The sequence below is a fragment of the Lactuca serriola genome, chromosome 6 (genome assembly GCF_051521515.1).
Source record: "Lactuca serriola cultivar US96UC23 chromosome 6, Lser_US96UC23_V15, whole genome shotgun sequence".
In the NCBI taxonomy this organism is placed as follows: Eukaryota; Viridiplantae; Streptophyta; class Magnoliopsida; order Asterales; family Asteraceae; genus Lactuca; species Lactuca serriola.
In genome coordinates this window covers 70,172,235-70,193,287 of record NC_136413.1, presented here as the reverse complement: position 1 = coordinate 70,193,287, position 21,053 = coordinate 70,172,235, and the positions used below count along the sequence as shown (strand labels likewise).

Here is a 21,053-nt window from a genome sequence, read left to right as displayed (position 1 = left end):
CAGACATCTTAAAAATTCAGCTCTTAAAAATTCAGATCCTACCAAACAGCCCCTATAATTTGTATCTTAGAACAACCGCTAAATACTACAACGACGATATTTGTAATTTAGCCTAAAATCCATTTATATATTATATTATATTATTTGCAGAAGATAATGTTTTCACTTTTCATGTGTTTGGAAATATAATGATGTACAACAGAGTTATATTAAAATAAAAAAATAAAAAAGTTACTTACACGTTAAAGAGTATAGTTTGTTACGAGGACGACGCATAAAGCTTTATTCCTGATTTTAAAATGCTGAGATTCTTGCATAAATTCGTGTAATAATATCCTGAAGGAAATTAAAGGGTGGCGCACCACCTTCTCCATCCTCTCATCACATTCCTTCTACACCTCTTCCACCACCTCAACCACCCAATCTCTAAACTAACATGGCAACGACATCATCACCGGAGCTACACCTTAACAATCTCCGAGCCATTAAAGTTTTAGGCAACGGAGCCATGGGTACTGTCTTTCTTGCTCATAATCTCCTCACTGATCCATCTGCCCACTGCCCCTTCGCTCTCAAAGTCGTCGAGAAATGTTCTCCGGAAGCTAAACAGGACGCCGACCGCCGTGCCCGATGGGAAGTCTCCGTTCTCGAACTTCTGAATCGGAAACCCCACCCGTTTCTCCCGTCGTTAATCGGATCTTTCGAGACAGAAGATATCCTCGCTTGGGCTATCCCCTTTTGCTCCGGAGGTGACCTTAACGTCCTTCGCCACCGTCAGATAGACCGGGTTTTTTCTCCGGCGGTCATCCGGTTTTACCTTGCGGAAATCGTCTGCGCGTTACAGCACCTTCATAGCATGGGCATCGTGTATCGTGATTTGAAACCTGAAAACATCTTGATTCAACATTCGGGTCACGTGACTCTCACGGACTTCGACCTATCACGTGTCCTCGCGCCGAAATCGTTAAAATCCTTAATTCTATCGTCCGAAGTGCCGGAAATCCAACCGGAAGTAAATAAACACCACCGGAAGCTACCAAGTTTTTTCCCGGTGATGGGTCGTGAGAAGACGAATGAGAAGACAAATGTGAAGTTGAAGAAAGCGAAGAGCGCACGTGTGTCTCCGATGACACGTAGAAATGGGAGTTTTTCCAACGGCGAAAGGTCGAATTCGTTCGTCGGAACGGAGGAGTACGTCGCACCGGAGGTTGTGCGCGGCGACGGCCATGAGTTCGCCGTTGATTGGTGGGCATTGGGGATCCTCTCGTACGAAATGTTGTACGGAACAACTCCATTCCGTGGGAACAACCGGAAAGATACGTTTGGGAGAATTCTAATGATGCCACCGAAGTTCACCGGAAAACCAACGCCGTTGACGGATTTAATCACGAAGTTACTATCGAAAGAACCCACGCGCCGAATAGGGTACACAAGAGGCGCGTGTGAGATCCAAGAACATCCTTTTTTCGGCGGATTAAGGTGGGATTTACTAACGGAAGTGTTACGTCCTCCGTTTCTTCCGTCTAGAGACGAGTCTGACTTAACGTGTAATCCAGATGGTATCAACATCACAGAGTATTTCCAGAAGCTTAGACAACTTCCGTCACCGTTAGAATCTCCGTCAAGAGATGACTGTGGATATAACGTCTCTTTGACGGAGTTTTAGCACACGTGTTAGAGATTCTACTATTAACTAGTCTTTGGACTTATGTGTATATAAGAAAAATAACGGTGGTATATTTTCTAACGTACGGTATACGGATGTAGTTGGGGTGTGTTTGTAAAGAAGCAGGAGACACGCGGCAACGACGGCGCGTGTAATTGAGAGGCTATCATTGTGGTGTGGGGCATAAAGGGTATGATCGCTTAGATTAAGGCTTTTTCTTTAACCAAATTATAGTAGTGGTTGTTTAGTACACATTCCAATAAATATTTTTTTTTTTTTGTACCACTTGTATTGTTGCTAATTGAAAGATTGAGGCAGATTTGTTTCCATAATGTTTTCATTTTAATTTAATTCATCGTCTATGCACATTTGATTGTAAAAACACAAACTATTTTCCTCACGATCTCATCATCCATCTTACTAGGGTTAACAAATTTGAAAGAATAATATGTTGTCTGGATATATTTAGTCATTGAAGTATTTTTTTTTTCTTATATATATTTGATATATAATTGTTATTTTTATATCGTGTTCAAGAAATACCAACATAACGTGGTATTTTAGATTAATTTTTATTAGACATCTAAGTTGACGTTTCTAATGAGTTTTCGATTATCTTCTCTATTCATTATCAAAATTTATAAGAAAAATAAAAATAAAATAGTCTTCATTTTCGTCATGTTCATCATCATTATTTATAGGTATCTCCGTTCAACAGAGCACAACTAATTTATGGGTTTTTATTTGTCGGTCTCATTCAACTTTAGAAGTTCAAGTTTTTGTAACAATATGATTTTTTTGACCAGTCAAAGCTAAAATAGCAAAAAAAAAAAAAAAAATCATAAGGTTGTCGCTCATTCTTTATTTTGGATTAGTAGCAGAAGCTCTAAGCTAAACTTAATTAAACTTAATTTGGGTGTTTGGTTATACATCCCTATTTTGGCTATCTTGTATTTTAAGTTTGCACTTTTATCAGTATCATATTAGCTTAACTTGTTTAAGCCATTCAAAGAAAACAACTTTACAACTTCAAGTATTGAATACATCGCCGCTAAAGTCTAAAAAAAATGACAAAATGATTGCATCATGTGTAGAGATGGAGAGGAAGCAATGTAAGATGTTAATATTCATCTATTCAAATGCGTTACTTAAAATTTTAGTTTTGGTTCTACGATGATGAATTGCATTGGGGGCATTTCCATCTTTGGTCCCAGTGTGGCTTCCTTGATTTCAACCATACTTATAGTTATAGGTAGGACTATGTCTTTTTTATTTTGTATACTCTAATCGAAATCATGTGTTTGATGTCAATGACAAAAAGTGAATATGATATTTTTTGAGCATGCATCTTCGATTTCATGAACATACACCTTCAAATTCAGATTTTGTTATGGGTTTTAAACCTGCATCTTTTCCACAATTTCAAATGAAAACAATGAATAAGAACGGATATGTGGTCTTCAGATGATCAAGATGAAGTAGGATGGACTCTCCATAAAAATTTAGGTTACATTTACGATTCGTTATAAAATTTATGTTTGTCAGAAGACAAGAGATTCTCCAGAGATACCACATATGCTAGGGCCACCAAATAATAGCTAGACATGCAATGGTCGTCGATGTGAATTGGAATCTAGACATTGGGTCTTGGTGTCAGATCTGGATTATAGATCTGAGATGAGTGTCATTCGAGAGTGCCCAACTAGATCCCTAGGTGCTATCATAGAGAGAAATTGTTAGATTCACCCCATGGAGTATCCTCCGGGAATAGGCTCTGACGATTAAGTTAGATCGATGTGTAGGATGAGATGGTTTCTCTTGGCCAGAAAAACCCTTCTTGAAGAGAGGTGGATGTATATAATGAGGGCCCTGATATCAAATTGAGGATTTCCTTCATCGATGAAAAAGTGTTCTAGTTATAAGAATAGTTCAAGGGATAATTAGGTTCGGCCTTAGGCCAGATCAATTCAGGCTCAACAAGCTTAGGGAAGTGTTGTCATCCAATCATCCAGTAATAACATGTTGTGCTTCCAATCAATGTTGCCAGATAGCGTCGTCATCGCCAGATAGAGCCGTCATACTACGTTACCAAGCAATGTATGTGTTGGATCGAGAACACAATAAGAAAAAGTAACAATAATAATATCACAAAGCTTAATCAAAAACTTATTCTGATTAAGGGTTTTTATGTTTCTCACAAAGAGACTATGAGAACAAAGATATTATGCGCAGGGAAAAGGTCCGAATACTCAAACCTTGATTTAATGCTTAAGATCAATGTCTGCTTATAATTATGTGTTCCAGTCAAGTCTGGCAAGACCAGTCGAGACTGAAGAGAGAAATCAACATAGTACTTCAAGTATTAAATGTAGAACTATGAGTATAATCAAGGTAAAGACAATAAATGAACAAGTAGAATGTTTTGAAAGAGTTTGATATAAGAGAAAATGTGAAAGAGAGTTAATGTAAAATATGCTATCTTTGGAAGAACAATCTGTATCATTCTAGTCATTCAAACACTCCTTAAATAGTCAAGGAGGAACATAGTACAAAACCAATTGACATACAAATGACCAGATAATAATATTACTTCCGACATATTGATTATCCAAATAAATGGTTGTATCAGACTCTACCATCATCTCGTACCACAACCATTTCGGACTTAAGACGCACTTCAGATCTTCTGCAGTTATAGATTGCTAGAGGTTCACTTTCAGGTTCTAACAATCTCCCCCTAAGTGAACTTAGCAATCCTTTCAGCTTAGTTCGATTCTTACTTGATAAACACGTATGCCCGATACAACCAATCTCTGACTTCGATTTACCATTCTAGCTGACATATAAATTTAGCTTTCATATGTTTTGGTGCCTCGGAATTCGATGCACGATTGATGAACTTCCGAAGGGCCTTAGTGGGAGCCATATGCTTGTCAAGGACTCGGAAGAAGTCCTTCTTGTTCGTTTTCCTTTGAAGATACACAAACCCTAACACCGATTCGTCAATTGGTCCATCTGCCAATATCTCAGCTTCTGGCAGCTTGAAGTCAATCTTTGCTAAGTATTTTTCTGTTCCGAACAAGTGGGCCAATTCAAAGTCGCACCGAAAAAATTCAGCGACATAATCTTTGAGGAAACTCAAGGCAGCATGGTAAGCTCCTATGCTAAGATCGTTGGTTTGGTGGCTTCTTAAGTGAACAGCTGTCGTCAGGATGTCATTGGGATTGATTGCTGGGAAGTTAGCGTTAGTGATGGTTTTGTGAGTTTGTTTGTTTCGGAAGATGAGGTATCGGAACAACACACAGTTTAGTTCAAATTTGATTAAGATTTTCCTTCCAAACCTGGAGATTTTGGTGATCCTTTTCCGAGACCATACTTCTTTTTTAGGAAGTGTGTTCTTGGAGTAAAAGGTCATCAATCTTTCACGTTCAGTTTTGATGATCATTTGTGGATCATCTTCTGGGTGGAGAGGATCGAACTTGGTGTAGAATTTGTTGTATGGAGAGAGAGGCAGATCAATCTGGTCCGAATCTTGATTGGGAAGATCATAGTACATAAATGACACTATGCCCAAATCATGTATAATCCCTTCTCGAAAAAGAGGAGAAAGCCCTAGCATCGGATGAGGATTATCTTTGAAGGCTTGAATCCAGATGCTTTCCTCAAGAGCATTATTTATTTCTTCCTCGAACCAACCATATTTTTTTTGGAGGAGGTTAGGAGTGATGGACTTCTGAAATTGGCTTTTTGCCTTTGTCTTGGGGCTGCTTGAGTGCCAAGATGATGAGATGCATAATTTAATCAACAAAAAATTTTAGAGGAGAGGAAACCAGGGGCTCTTCCAGAATATCATCAGGCTTTTGAAAAGGAGAGCCTTCATCAATAGGAACAATCTTAGGCGAAGGAATCGGAGGCAACATCGATTTGGTAGCTCGGAAGGCGTCAACTGTTAGTTTAGTTTTAGCCTTAGCCATTTCTCGGCTTCTTTGAAGTACATCAGCTAGAGTTGATGGCCATAAGACTCTCGACCATATCCGTTGCTCTTCCTCGGAAAGCACTTTTGTTGGGAACTTCTTCGGAGCAGGAAGACCTATGATGGCATCGGTGACATACTTATCTTCTTCATCTTTATCATCATCATCATTATCATCATTGTCATATGGCGAACCTGAAAGAACTTGTAAAGAATCATCAGAGTTTTCATCTTGGAGTCAGAACTCCAAGACAGGTTTTCAGGGGATGGATGGACTTCTCTGGCTAGGCCCTTCTCCCCCTTTTGCAACGGATGACCCGACAACCAGTGCAAGCAATGTGGATTCCTGAAGCTCCGAGAATCGATCAAATACCTTTTGAAAACTTTTATTCATGTGCAGGGTCAGAGCGTCATAAGCTTCAGCTATGAGAGCCTGAGCTTTGAGGTGATCAAAGATTTGGTCAAGAATTGAGAACATCTCATCAAATTTGTTATTCGAGACATCCACAATGTTCAAAGATGCCCAGAGGAGCTTGATAAGGACTTGTTGTATGATCAAATTCATCTCATCTTTCTTCCGGATCTCTTTCTCTAGTCTCTGAATTTGTTTCTCGTGGCGGACATGGGTCTGTTTGATGAGCTCATTTGTATCACTGATCAAATCATCATGAACCTTCAACATTTTGGTGATGGTGTCGAGGTAATGATCGAGAGAGGCATCATATTTTTGTTCAACCTCCTCGATGATATGTTTGAGTCAGAGTGAAATAAGTTGATCGATTTGAGCTTCCCTTTCAGCAGTGGTGGGTCTGGAATGTGTGGCTTTGGACAAGGAGTTCAAAATTGCATCTAGCTTGGAGTCTAGACCAGAAACTTTTTCATCAATCTTGGTATCGAGTCCGGCCATAGAGGTTTCAATTGATTCGACCTTCTTTATAGTTGTAGAGACATCGTATCGGAGATCCAACAGGGCAAAGGGATCAACATAATTACCAGCTGATGATCCTGTGTCCGAAGCGGAGGCCTGAGACTTGGCTTTATCATCATCTTTAAAAACAGGTGGTTTGGAGGGGCCAACTTGAGTTGCATTATCAGTATTATCTGCCTTGTGAGGAGTAGACTATGTTTCACCTCCGAGATGCATTTGGGATTGATCATCGATCTTGATCTCTTCATAACCAGGTTCGGAAGAAGAGGAAGAGAATCCAAAATCACAAACCTGCTGATGCAGCGCAAAAAAAAAACAACACAAAGATAACCAAGAATGAACCTGTTGATTCTAAAAGAATAGCCAGGACAATCTCTTCAAAACCACGTTGATTCTACGAATACCGTGGGATTGGCTTCAAAATCTGGGTTAACACACAGAATTTGGGAGAAACTCGAAAAGTTCATAAAATTGATGATTGACCATCCAAATTACATCAAAAACAGTTAAATAAGAAGCAGAAATTAAAATGAAACCCTAAAAGTCCATAGGCCAAATACAAACCTAAAAATTAAGGAAAAATAACAAAATTGCTCATAACTCCATCTAGAAAGCGATTTCTGGACTCAAAAATGGGTAAGTCCCCTTCGGGTACTTATCTAGACGTGCTCCTTGCTCCAAGCTTCGATTTGACTGGTCGTAGGCCCGAAACGGAGATTCGTAGCCAAAGTTATGGCCATTTTCGTGAAGCCCCTTTAGTCACACGATCGTGGGTCTCTAGGAGCGCAAGGGCCCGATCCTCCACACTAGGGCCCGCATCATCCCCTCCCGGGTAGACAAAATTCGACCTCGAATGTGCACCATGGTCATCATCAGAAGAATCCCCATAATAAGGAAGCAAATGCTTTACATTGACTACATCGGGACAACTTGTTGGGAAGGCGAGGGTGTATTATGTGATGAAAGAATGGGGGTTTCCAAGTTGACTCGTGGGTTTGTTCCTGGGGGTGCAAGGAACTATGTTCAACACCAGCAACACCTTGTTGGGAAGGCGAGGGTGTATTATGTGGAGACTCCCCGTGAGTGTGTGATTATGATTTTGAAACTCCGAAGGGTACTTCGAAATAGTGGGTAGGGTGGGGTAAGAGGATAGCCAGAGTCAGCCGGAATGATTTTGGTTCCTTCCTGTTGAGAGGAAGAACCAACTTTGGTTCTCTTTCTTGCTTTGGGTTTAGAGGGAGAGGTCTTGCATTTGGCAGATTTCTTTTTCTTACCACCAGATGGAATAGCCTTGGCCACGTCCAAGATAGGCTCAATGGAGACCTAGATGGATTGTGTAGGGCTATACAAAATCGAAGTCTGTAGGTTTTGTTTCAAATGAATGGACTTGGAAGGTAGAATGGCCAACATATGTTCCGGTAATCGTCTAATGGGTCTGAAAGGCAATAAGACTTGATAGTTTTAAAAGAAAGAAATACCTCTTTCGGTATCGTATCCACAAGAATTGGTTCACTTCTTTCACGATACAACTGTTGAATGGTCAGAGCCCAAAATCTCGTGAGGCTTGTGATTGATGGAAAACTTCCGAAAGTCTTTCCACAAGACTTTTGTGAGATCTACAAAGTTGTGTTTCCCTGAGAAAATACTGTACACGACCTAAAGCCAATCCTTGTTGAGAGTGTCTGTACAACCATGCTTCCCAGACAGACCTTTAAGAATGAAATGCATGAGGACTGTCCAAAGGCCTGAAACAGCTAATTTCTTGAACTTCTTATCCTTAAACTCTTCTACATACCAAATGTGATTAAGGAACATCTAGAACTCTTCAGCATATGGTTCTTGAACCTTAAAGCCTTTAGGGTTTTCACGAATTCCAGTCTCTTTCAAGAAAGTGGATTTGTGAACATGCACAATACTATCACCTGTGATTTTTTTTTTCTGGAGAACATCCTTCTCGATCTTGATTCGTTCAAAAGCTGTGTGGAGAAGATGAATGGGAATCGGTGGCTCTGGAATTTTGGTGAGAGGAACAGAGATGGTATGATGAGCGATGAACCCGATCATGACCCGGATGGACTCGTCGTAGCCCTTGGGGTCCAGAGAGAAGTGTTGGGTTGTATCCCTGAGAAAGGGTTCTGTTGACGATGATGATGCAGACCTTTTGGAAGACTTCTTCTTAGGAGCATATTTGGGAACTTGGGGAACAAATTGAGAGTTAGCAATTGTTGTAGTTTTAAAGCTTGAAGAACACTATATAGCAGAGATAGAAGATGCGTATTTTGGGAGCGTAACGGGCAAAAGAGGTTTTGATGGTATTTTATAGGTTTAGGAAAGGATGGGTCGGGTTAGAAAAGTAATGATGAAACCTAGATTTGGAAACGAACCGCATTAAATGTGTTTCCATATTTGTGGTTGAGTTGACCTACAATGACTAAAGTAACTATTTACGATACATGTAAAATGGAAACCGTCACATAACTGATGGGATGTTTTCTTTTTAGAGACGTGTGCAAAAAAGGTGCGGATTTCTAGGATAAAGAGATAATCATCATAAAAAAATAACCGTCTAAGTTATTTAAGAGAAAAAAACGTTTCGAATCAAAATGATGAAAAACCTTTTGAACTTCTCCTAAAAGAATTGATTTCTGAGCCATAAGGTTCCGAGGTGATTTGAAAATGAATCTCCGACAAGGAAATATCCGTGATGAATTTGTGATATGGTCTCGGAATAAGAAAAGGTTCGAGATGAGTTTATGAAGTGATCTCAGAGCACTAGGGTGCCAAGATGAATTTTTGTGAAGTGATCTTAGAGCACAAAGGTTCCGAGATAAGTTTATGACATGATCTCGGAGCAAAAAGGTTTCAAGATGGATAGACATAAGATACTTCATAGATTAGAATAAAAACTCTTGTACATAATATAGAGTACGAGATTGTATAGACACAGACTGAATATTAGAGGTAAAAGATAGGAAGATCTTAGTGGTCTTATATTAAACAAATTGTGAGACTCTGAGACAAGAAGGATATGATCTCGGACACAGAAAAGAGATGAAAGTTCAATACCGTTCCGGACTTGAATTCCGAGATCATTTTCTTACCAAACTTAAGAAGTAAGTTTTTAGGTGAAATTAATACCAATGTGACTATATTGGTCATGAACTCCATATGATGAAGTGAGCTGTACAACTTAGAACTACAAGAAGTGGTTTGACAAAAGGACACGTAAAATGATCCTATTTATTCCGAGAGGCAACAATTTAGAGATGAGATAAATTTTGACTCCATAAAAATTTTACTTTCTGATGTTGCCATCGGTGTCACACCCCCAAACTGGAACGGCGGAAACGTTCGGGAGGCAACAATTCAGAGATGAGATAAAATTTGACTCCATAAAAATTTTACTTTCTGATGTTGCCATCGGTGTCACACCCCCAAACTAGAACGGCGGAAACGTTCGGGGGCAGAGGACGTCATGTACAGTATCATAACAATGCATAATAGTAAACAAGCAACAACATCATCCATTGCATTAATAATATAATTTAATACAAGTGTTTTATGTGTATAGTTGAAAAGACACCAAAATATGAATCAAAATAAAAGACGAGTCTCGAATGTGCTCCATCTTCTCAAAAGCTGGTCATCGGTACCTGTCTACTGGTAACATGAGAATACAAGTTATTTTGAAAGAGTAGATCAACATTTAATCTAGTGAGTTCATAAGTATTTTAGTGTCAATTTTTGTATACGTTTGATGAAAATGTTTGTAAATGTTTGATGTAAATGTTTGTATCTCCTAGAAAATCCTATATTTTATACTTATAATGAAATGTAGTCTTCTACCAAGACCCGAATATTCTGTATGTTTGTTCTTTTGTAAAAGTGAGTGTTTTTCCAAAGTATGACTAACATTACCAAAATATAGTTTACATTACCGTTTTATGTGAGAAGATCACAATGTGAATGTAATGGGAAAATAAAGATGTACTGTAGTATTGTATATAGTAACTACCATTGTACTAACTACCTTAAACCAATTGTTTAATTAAGGTAAAATGTGATGAGATTATAACCATACTTGATTGACTAGTAAAACACGACGTTCGAAGACGTCGAAATGGTATGACATTTGTCACTTGTAGACCTGCAGGTCCCACTGTAGCTAGCAGCAAGGTGTAGGATGGTCAATCTCGTATAGATCTATACACAAATTCATGCTCCCCCTCTAGGAGAATCTGGTTACAAAACGTGGCACAACAGTAGATTGCCATTCCATGAAGTAGTGTCTTACATTAATGTTATAGTATTCTTGTATTTGTATAGTATGTTCTCTCTGTTCTAGTGTATAGTGTGCTCTCTCTGTTCTAGTGTATAGTATGTTCCTCCCTGTTTCTAATTATAGTATGTTCTTTCTGTTTCTCGTTATAGTATCTTTGAACTGACTCATGTATGAAATGAATCTTGTATGTTTCATTGTTCTAGAAATAATGAGTTGTAATCCTCTAAACTATACCTATTATACTTTACTAGTAATGTTGTTTGAATGACTAAGTATGCTTGTACACCTTTGCTACCCAAAGGTATTGAACTGTTTGGAAGAACTTTTATATCTACATACATATACATAATATATAACTAAGATTCACATGACACTTGGACAAAACAACCGATACCCTAAGTCCACAACCAAACAAGGAACAGGAAATAAAGCGAGTTATCAGTCCTATGCCCTTTCAACCTTATTTATATAACTATATCTATGTAAACATGAGCTTTACAATATATAAGTTTAAAAGAGTTTTGTAAAACAATAAAGAGTTTATATAAAAGAGTTTTAACCATTGAAATGGTTATTAGTGACTTGATGTCAGTTTATAAAATGATTTGAAATTGTTTGTTTGATAACACAGTTTTGAAGTATAAGAAATCGACTTGTTTGATATTTATTAATCACATGTGATTGATACAATAACTATAATGTTTTCTACTTGTATTCCCCCCCTTAAAAGCATTTAAAAGATAAGTTAGGTGTATGAACTCACCTGATTGTGAATGATCTGGAAAGTAAGATAGATATAGGATGCTTGAGTTCACAATTGAAGTTTCGAAGCACAGTTGGATCCTATAAGGCATATATTCACATATATGTGTATTCAATTAGTGGTTGTAACTCCTAAATAGTATAGGAAACTACCTAAGATTGTAGGAAACACCCTAAATGAAGTGTTAAATCCTCAAATGGATGCTTGAAGGAGGTTCACGACCACCCAAGGATGGGTGTACGACCTTAATGGGTTCATGGCCTCATGAGGATCACGGCCTCATGAGTGGTTAACGGTCCATATGAATCTATGAAGGGTTCACGGCCGTAATCCCTTCAAGTTCATGAAGAAGATGATGAAACATGACAAATCAAGGCTAGGATCTAGTAACTTTTCAAGTGTAACAAGTTTAAGGTTTAAACACTTACGTTTTAGGAGCTTTGGAGGGTTCATTGTTGAAGCTAGTTGAGAGAGAATGGGGGTGTTCACGGTTGAGAGGAGGAGAAATGAGGAGAAAAAGAGGTCACTCTTATATATATATAGGAGGTGGTTTACGGCCGTGAACCTAGATTGCAGACGTAAACACCTTGTGAGTAGTTTTCTGGTTCGATTTAATCCTCCCGATCTCAAGCTAACTCATCTTAGTATCCATTCATACATTACACTAGGCTCAAAAACTCTCAAACAGACCCATAATTGGGCAAAAAGGTAGCAAAACAAATCTGAATTTTGATTGATTTGATTAGCTTTTCATGAATGAAATTTCGGGTTGTCACTATCAGAGAGTGCAAACCTCTTAAAAGAACTAAGGACCAGGCATCATCATACCCATTTTGTTCAGAAAACCATTGAATTTGGTTTTGTCTAATGCATTTGTAAAGACATCAACAATTTCTTCGTCGGATGGAACAAAAATAACTTCAATGTTACCATTTAAAACATGATCTTTAATGAAATGGTACCATATATCGATGTGCTTCGTTATTGAGTGTTGAATTGGATTGTGTGAGATTGCAATGGCACTTTGTGAGACACAATAGATTGGGATTTGTTGAAACCGGTAACCATATTCCAAGAGCCGTGATTTCATCCAAAGAACTTGAGATGAACAACTAGCGGCACAATGCATTTCGATTCATCTGTTGAGAGTGCAATGAAGTTTTGTTTCTTAGATGACCAGCTAACCAATTGACCACCCAAAAATTGACAGCCACCAAATGTGCTTTTTCTGTCCAATTGAAGACCGCCATAGTTCGAACCAGAATATGATTGAAGGAGGAAACTCTTATTTGTTGGGTACCAGATTTTGAGACTCTTTGTACCTTTGAGGTATCGGCATATTTTCTTAACAGCCAAGATATGAGACATCTCTGGATTGACTTGAAATCTAGCACAAAACATGATGTCTGAGCAACTTGCTTTTAGATAGAGTAGTGATCTAATCATTCCTCTATACTTCTTTTCATCAATAGCAGCACCTGAAGGGCTCGAAATGACTTTATGTCCGAAACCCATAGGTACCTTGGCAGAGGCACCAGTGTCGATAGTGTAATATCTTGTTCCGAGTCGTCAGTGGCTAGGGTTCGTGGGCTGCAACCTGGGCATGAGGAAGTCTCGAAGTTGTGACAAGTTGCTAGTAGCGTAGAGCATCTCAACACCTTTCTAAAGATATTAGATTCATTGGAAACAAACTTATATCGAGGAAGCAATGGATGTTTGAAGTTATGGCAGGATAAGTCCTTTATTTGAAAACGGTGGCAGCGGAGTACGTTGGCCGTACATGTGTGTACGCTTAGCGTACTCATGTGCGTGAATTTTAAGCAGAGCCACCTAGTACGCTGGGCGTACCAGAGGGTAAGCTGGGCGTACTAGGCACAGAAGGAAAACCTTAATTGAGAGGAATGTCCTTATATAAAGAATGAGATGGCCTCATTCCTGGCCACTATCCTCAACCAATAAACCCTCTCAAACCCTAATCCTTGTTCTTGAGCTTATGTGTGACCATGGTGAGCTTTTAAGTGTTCTTGTGGGATTATTGGAGTGAATAAGGAGCATGGAAGAGAATAAAGTTGGAGTCCAGGCTTTGGATCTGATCGTTTCTGTGGTTGGAGCATCATTTGAAGGTATAAAGCTCAAAGCTTTCCCATCCTTTTGTTTTGTGCATCATATGGTCCATTTTAGGGTTTTTGGTCCCAAAGTTTGAGGCTTTATGAGTTGTTGCACACCAAAGCTTAATATATGTCCTTTTAAGTGTTTCTAGCGGAGAGGATCCATAAAAATGAGGTCTTGAACGTGAGAATCAGCCTATGCATGAGATATGAGCATTTTGAGTTAAGAGAGTAAGAGTTGTGTTTGTTTGTGACCTTATCAGCCATGCAAAGGCTTAAAGTCACTAACTTTATGGAGTAAGAGCTATTAGGGAGTCTAGATCTGAGATATGAGCTATGGTCTTAACGGGTTATGACCAAAAGAAGGGACTAAGAAAAATTGGGCGTACGCCCAACATAATTCCAGTACGCCCTGCGTACTTGGTTGGTGTCCCCGATCAGATTCATGCATGCTAGTGTGCTGAACGTACCAAGGGAGGTACGCCCCGTGCAACCTCTCTGTGAGGTTTTGGGTTGAATTTATTATTGGGCCTTAAGGGTTGGGCCTGGATCTTTAGGCTTGTGTATTAGTAACTTTGAGTAGAGAAATATTATATTATGCTTTGGGCCCTTGAGTTAGGTTTGCCATTTAGATTGAGAATTGGGCCTTGGGAGAGGCCATCTATTATTGGGCCTTGGTGGGCCCACTGGGTTTTAGGTCATTGATGGGCTGGTTAGTAGGCTACCTTTAGACCTAATGAGTGAGAGTTTGGACTTAGTTCCTAACTAGGATAATTGTGGGTTTTGCACTGGGTTAGTGTCCGGTGCGTAGCAGCAACGTCTCTAGGAGCTGTTCGTCATTCGAGGTGAGTCTTCTCACTATACTTTACCTTGAGTGGTATTTATGTGCGACCAAAGGGTCTTATGCGATTACTTGAGTTATGTATTTTGTTTGTGTGATATATATGCTATGTTATGTGTTACCGAGAGCGGACCGGAGGGTCCAACAAGACATAAGACCGGAAGGTCCTCACTGAGACCGGACCGGCGGGTCCAATAAGTAGTGAGACCAGAGGGTCCTCATAGAGACAGGACCGAAGGGTCCAACGAGCAATGGGACTGGAGGGTCCTACTAAGACGCATTGACCAGAGGGTCTTGCAGAGCTATAGCCTCGAGTGTCTAATTATTTGTGCGTGGTATTTTGGGGAACTCATTAAGCTTCGTGCTTACTGTGTTATGTGTTATGTGTTTAAGGTTTTCTCAGGATCGCAGGAAGGCACCGGCTTGATTGTAGACACCGGTGAAAGATTTATGTTTTGAAGATCCTAGATTTTAAATCAAACAATTATGGAGTTGCGATTTGTAATTTAAATAAAGGAGATTTTTGTGAATTGTGTTCCCAAGATTATGCAAATTTTAAATGAAGAATTTATTTGAAAATTTAAGGTTTTAAAAGTTGGTATTAGAGCCTTGGTTTGAGGGATTCAGATGCACCTCCGGGTGTGTTTGGACTTAAACTGGGGATTTGAGAAAAATTTTCAAAAGAGATAATTTTTCTAAAAATGAGAAAGTGTTTAAGAGAAAATGAGTTAGAGTAGTGTGTACAATCAACCAGAGCCCGAACGGTGATTTCCCAAAATTCCCTTATTTATTTTTTGTTATGAGTTATTATGGAGATATTAGTGATGCATGCTAGAGAATAGGCTAGGTATTTCATATTTTAGGACTAGAGTGGCCTGATTTGTGATGCCTTAGCCTTGAAGTTGTTGCTATCTGTGATTTGATTTGAGTATGAGCTGAATATGAGTATTTAGCAGAGATCACCTAAAGAGGGTGCTTGAGTAGAGTAGAAATCTAAGAGAGATACCTAGATGAACATTGGAGTAGCCTACTGAAAGGGTAGTCAGATACCCGCGTGGGGTAGAGTTGCTTGAGTTTGATGAGACCTTTTGAGTCTGAGTAGAGCAAGTGGAGTAATAACCTTGAGTGGTTTTACATGTTGGTATAGATTATTCGATGCCCGAATGCTGGTTGCTTCGTGCTTTGTGGAACTCTTGATGATGGGAGTCAACTACTAAGTTAATATGACGATATTCAGGAGGTAGATGGCTGGCATCATAAGGAGTTCTTTAGCAGCTGATGGTAGAGAGTGAGAGAACCTAGAAAGAGCCTAGAGAGTGACCATAGTCAGATGAGTGCACTGATAGAAGAGAGTATTCTCTGGGGAGCGACCATGTTTAACGAGATTGGTGATCGAGAAGGTTAAGCAGTTACTTAGGAAATCTGGGACAATCCGTGTGGAAGGTATGGGTAGATGTGGTAGGTAGTATGGTCCCATACTATTGAAAGCAGATGACCCGTACTTGAAACAGGGAGAATTTCAGAAGCTCTAAGTAGCATATTAAGAGGAGATAACATGGTTCGGGTACCATGATTCATAGCAGATCGAGAGGTGGCCACATGGTTCGAGTACCATGACTCATGGCGGTTAGTGCTTCTGGTTTTACCAGTTATTCCATTGTGATTGGCTAGACTAAGATCGAATGTGAAAGAGTATGGGGCCAGAGGGCCATGTTGAACGAGTTTCAATAGAGCATCCCTTGAGAGGGAAATCAAGTTAGTTTCCGAGAGAATTTTTGGTGAGATGTCAGTTGGAGTCACAAGACTCTCGGATGAGTAAAGATGGTGCTTTATGGAGGACTACGGTCTGAGTTGAGCAATCGGCCGATAGTGGAGATGTCACTTTCTGTAACCAGAGTTGTGCTATTTCCATTTCATGTGAGGGGCAGAAGAGCTATTGAGCTTTTGGTTTCCGAGCTTAGAGGTAAACCCGGTGGGGTAGCAGTGGTTACGATATTATAGCGTGATATTATAGCGTGGGAGGGTCATTATTGGGAGCTGAGATGGTCAAGGACAAGGATATACCCTAATTGAGTATAGTAGGGCATATGTTGGCAGTAGTGTCGGGTGATCAAGAGGATTATGTCGGGGCGGTGGATCTCATTTCTATGATGGATATCGAGTATCGGGGTGAGGTCTCTGCTCTCATGACAATTCTCATGATGGGACGTTGGTTGGGTGGTCAAAGATGAGTAGTGTGATAGTTCATTATATTCAGACTGTGAGTCATGGTACTACGAGACAATTGAGATGTCTGGTAGTGTATCAATATGAGATTTTGGATAACACGTTGCGAAGTTTTTTGAGGATTTTATTTGAGATTCGGGATGTTTGGAGTTGCTTGGTCTCTATCGGGAAGATCACCGAGTGTTATGAGGTACTTTCCATGAGTAAGTGGGATGTACCTGTTAAAGCAGCATGTGGAATAGATTGTTGGTGTTCCAAATGGTGATAGTCCGAACCCTGAGTGGGGGAGAACCAAGTATTTTATTGAGAGTACCAAAGATTTTTCCAAGAATGGTTAGAGGACTGTATATAGTGACTTATGGTACGAAAGCATGAGACCAAGGTTATTGGTGGTCGAGGCAAGGTGCAGAACGAGATAATGCATGTTGTATGTGTTAAGGAAAGGATGAGTGTCTCCATGGCAAGTGGTCGTCGGTCGAAGACCATGTGGTGGATTGTAAGGATAGCTTCGACGGTTGAGAATTTTTGGTTCAGTATGGGTATTCTTGCATGGGATTTGGAGCAATAGAGGTAGGAGTTTCGGATTTCGTCAACGTGTTTTGAGTTGTTGACGTTTCTTTAGTGATTCATTTGAGAGTTGGAATATTCCGGAGTTACGTGCTGTGCGGAATGAAGATTAGTGTTGAAATTTTAAAGGAATGCATTAATGTATCTGTGTATGATGCCGTAAGTAGGAGATCAGTGGATGAGGCAGGACATCGTGAGGTTCTGTGATGGTGTACCTGTTGGATTAATGTCTAAGTCCATAACTATAATTGGTAAGACTTGACCCGACCCGACATGGTCCATTTGGGTTGCATGGCATCATGCACTTGGATAGAATTTAATGAGAAATAAGACACTTATGGTTATTAATATATTATAAGTTCTAGTATATTAATAATAAGAATAATAAGACTATTTAATTAGTATTGATCAATAATTAATCTAGGATTAATTGAGTGATCAAAAGAAGACTAATTAAATATATGGGTTGATTGTGTAAATCATCCATACTTGTATAGTGGGCTAATGCTCCATGGATAATCAAGTTGGGCTAAAACCCATAGGATGGTCCATGGATGCTCCATGGTGTATTTGTACCCATGGATCATGGAAATGAAAGGCCATGTCAATTAGGGTTTACATGGTGTAACCCTAACTATATAAGCATCTTATTCTTGACCAAAATTAGCGACTAGTGATAGTAAGAAAGGGCTAGCCGATTTCATGAAGTGTAGATTTCTCTCAAGTTATTCCAAGTGTATTTGGTGTTGTGTGATTCCATTTGAGGCTTCCACACTATTGGGGCTAAGCTCTTAAAGCTTGAAGACTTTCTACATCAAAGAGGTATGTATTCTATCTTGCTATAGTCATTGTTTTGTATGCTAGATTAGGATAATACCTTGGAAGTTCTTATTTGCATGTATAATAGAGAAAACATAGATCCAAGGTATTTAGGGTTGCATGTACACTTAGGAGTGTTAGAATGCTCAAAACCCAACAATGGTATTAGAGCCTAGGCTTTTTTTCTTGTTATACTTGCAAAAGAAGCTGGAAAATCGAGTTTTGATGCTGTCTGCCCAGCAGACTCGCCGAGTCCAAGGCAAAAAGCATCCAACTCGCCGAGTTGGTTCGTGGACTCGACGAGTTGGACCCCTAGACAGCATAAACTCGACTTTTTTTGGCTGAAATTGGACTAGGAACATTACCCTAAGATGTTTTTGAACTTATAAACTTGTTTTGATGTGGTAATGTTCATGCTAATCCAATTTCAAAGATAATTGTCAATAGATTAATGTTTTGTATTAGTTTAAGGTGTAGACTAATTACATGAAAAAGTTTGATTTGAATTATCTTGTTCTTATGAGTTGCTTAGATTAATAGAAAAGTTGAGTGAAATAGTTGTTTTCAATCCAAATTAATCTAAGAGTTGATTCTAAAATGTGTTTTTGTAACTTGTCCTCAAGTTATATGAAAAGTCACATTAAAGTTTCATAAAACTCATAAAAGTTGGCAATGGTTACAAAAGATGAATAGTCTTGTCCTTAAGTTATGGAGGTTCAAGAGTCACTTCATTAAGAAATAAATAAATAAAGTGTAACCTTAATTAATTCTATAAGTTATAAAATAAAGAAAAGTAATTCTTTTATTAGTTTAAAGTCTTCCATAACTTGTCCTCAAGTTATGGAACTTGAAGAGTTTTTTGGATTAAGACTACTTTAAACACATAAATCATGGAATTAATTAGTTTTGAATAGTTTCAAAACTTGCCCTCAAGTTTTGGAATTTGTAAAGTTTTCTCTTATGAATACTTTAATTCCAAGTTAGCCCTTAGAATTTTAAAGAGTTAAAATTCAACCCTTATACTTTATAATATTATAAGTTAATAATATATATATATATATATATATATATATATATATATATATGTATGTATAAGAGTAAAGTCAGTCTTACCGCTAGTACGCCTCATTCACGAAGCCGATCTATAAGGTGGGTATAAGGTTGTTGCCTATAAAATGGCAACTTAATGGGTGTCCACTCTCACCCACTGCTTGCTTGACTGGTGGAGGGTCGTTAGCCGAACGGGTTTGACAAGACTATAATTCTCCCTTCATTAAAAGTATTAATGATAAATACTAAGTAACTAAACTCTTAATAATACCCAATCTTAGTTACTTAGGAAAAAGTGAATAAGGTGCTAATCCATGAAATTACACTTTGCACTTTGTTTAAGTCGGTTAGTGGAGCGTGTGTGGTTAACCGGCACACTAACTCGTATTTAACAAGGTAGGCAAAGGGTAACTTAATGTTTATCATAGTATCGATGGAGCGTGTGTGGTTAACCGGCACATCGATTGAGGGGTAAACACTTAAGGGTACCAAGTAATTTGCATGGTTACTTCACACCTTGTTTTGTGATCCTCGGCATCCCAGTCACAAAACCTGAAGGGCACACTCGAGATTGAAACATGCCATTGAATAGTTCAATGAATCTCAAAGATCTAGGAGTTTCAAAACCAATTAAAAACCTAATTATTATTTCGTTTATCTTGGTGGAAATTGGTGAATCGTCATTCACCTACCTTCAAATATTTTATAGCTTGGATTACGGCATCCCTCTTCTGAGTTATAAAATAGTTTGTAGGGTCCTAGCCTTAATATTTCATATTGGGTGTCATATTAAGGACTTAAGATCAACTATCTTGAATATCTCCCAAAAGATGTCTGGTTTAGACAGTTATGATCTTCCCAAATCTCTTGAAACAAGCTTTCCTAAATGAAGATAATGTTCCTTGGAAATCATACTTCTTTCACCTCCTCCAATTATTCTCCCTAACCCACAAGTTCTTGAAAAGTTTAAGGTCACTCAAGCCTTATTGGCAAGGAAAGGTCTAGGTGTGATCACATCTTGGAGATGTAGTCACATATTGACAAGCCGGGAGAGTTGGGTGTCAAAGTCTTGAGAAAGTTGGTGGTTCAGTCACTTTCTAAGTCACATAGTGAGTTCCTTTGGGACACCTATGAAACAGACTATGACAAGACCCTTAATGATCTTATATATTTGTTAAGATCAACTTCCTTAAAACTTTATGGACATTGACAATCATGACATTGGATATCTAGTAAAGCATTCTCTTCCCAATGGAAAGGGATCGGCCATAGTCAACTCGGTTGACCAAATGGTAAAGAGAAAAGCTAAGTCTGTGATAGTCCCGTGTACCATTATCAAAGGGTCCATATGTTTATATTGCCAAAGAAAGGGGCATTGGTTGCGAAACTGCCAAATTTACCTAAGGATGTTAATGTCAATAAGTTTGACACTACTTCAGGTAAAGTCCACTATCTAACTCTGCTAAGTTTCTATTTTGAGATTCTTGATACATGATGTGACTGGGTCACATGGTGATGTTTTAAGAATCAAAGAAAAGTAAAGAAACTTAAAGAAAGAATATGCTGAATCTGATCGCGTAGATGGATTTCTATCGCGTAGTTTGTAGATCGGATTCTTGAGCTACTTCTTAGGAGTTATGAGATATTGCTTAGGAATAGATAACAACAAGTTTTCATATGGATTGTAAGGATAAGTTTTTCCGCAAAGTTTTAAAATAAAAGGAAAATTTTGATTTTATTTATGTTAAAAAAAATATCCTTACAATGGCATTTGAGGAAAAATTGTTGCTTATATGATTCCATTAATAACAAGAGTGGAAATATGAAATT

The 21,053-nt window shown here is 38.7% G+C and overlaps 1 protein-coding gene across 1 annotated transcript; it reads left to right on the top strand.

The window, feature by feature from the left end:
* The first annotated feature begins 288 nt into the window (after positions 1-288).
* LOC145058965 (serine/threonine-protein kinase UCN-like) lies at positions 289-1,998 on the top strand. Its single transcript, XM_079006840.1, has one exon. The coding sequence runs from the start codon at positions 437-439 to the stop codon at positions 1,664-1,666; it is 1,230 nt and encodes a 409-aa protein (XP_078862966.1). The 5' UTR covers positions 289-436; the 3' UTR covers positions 1,667-1,998.
* The last annotated feature ends 19,055 nt before the right edge of the window (positions 1,999-21,053 follow it).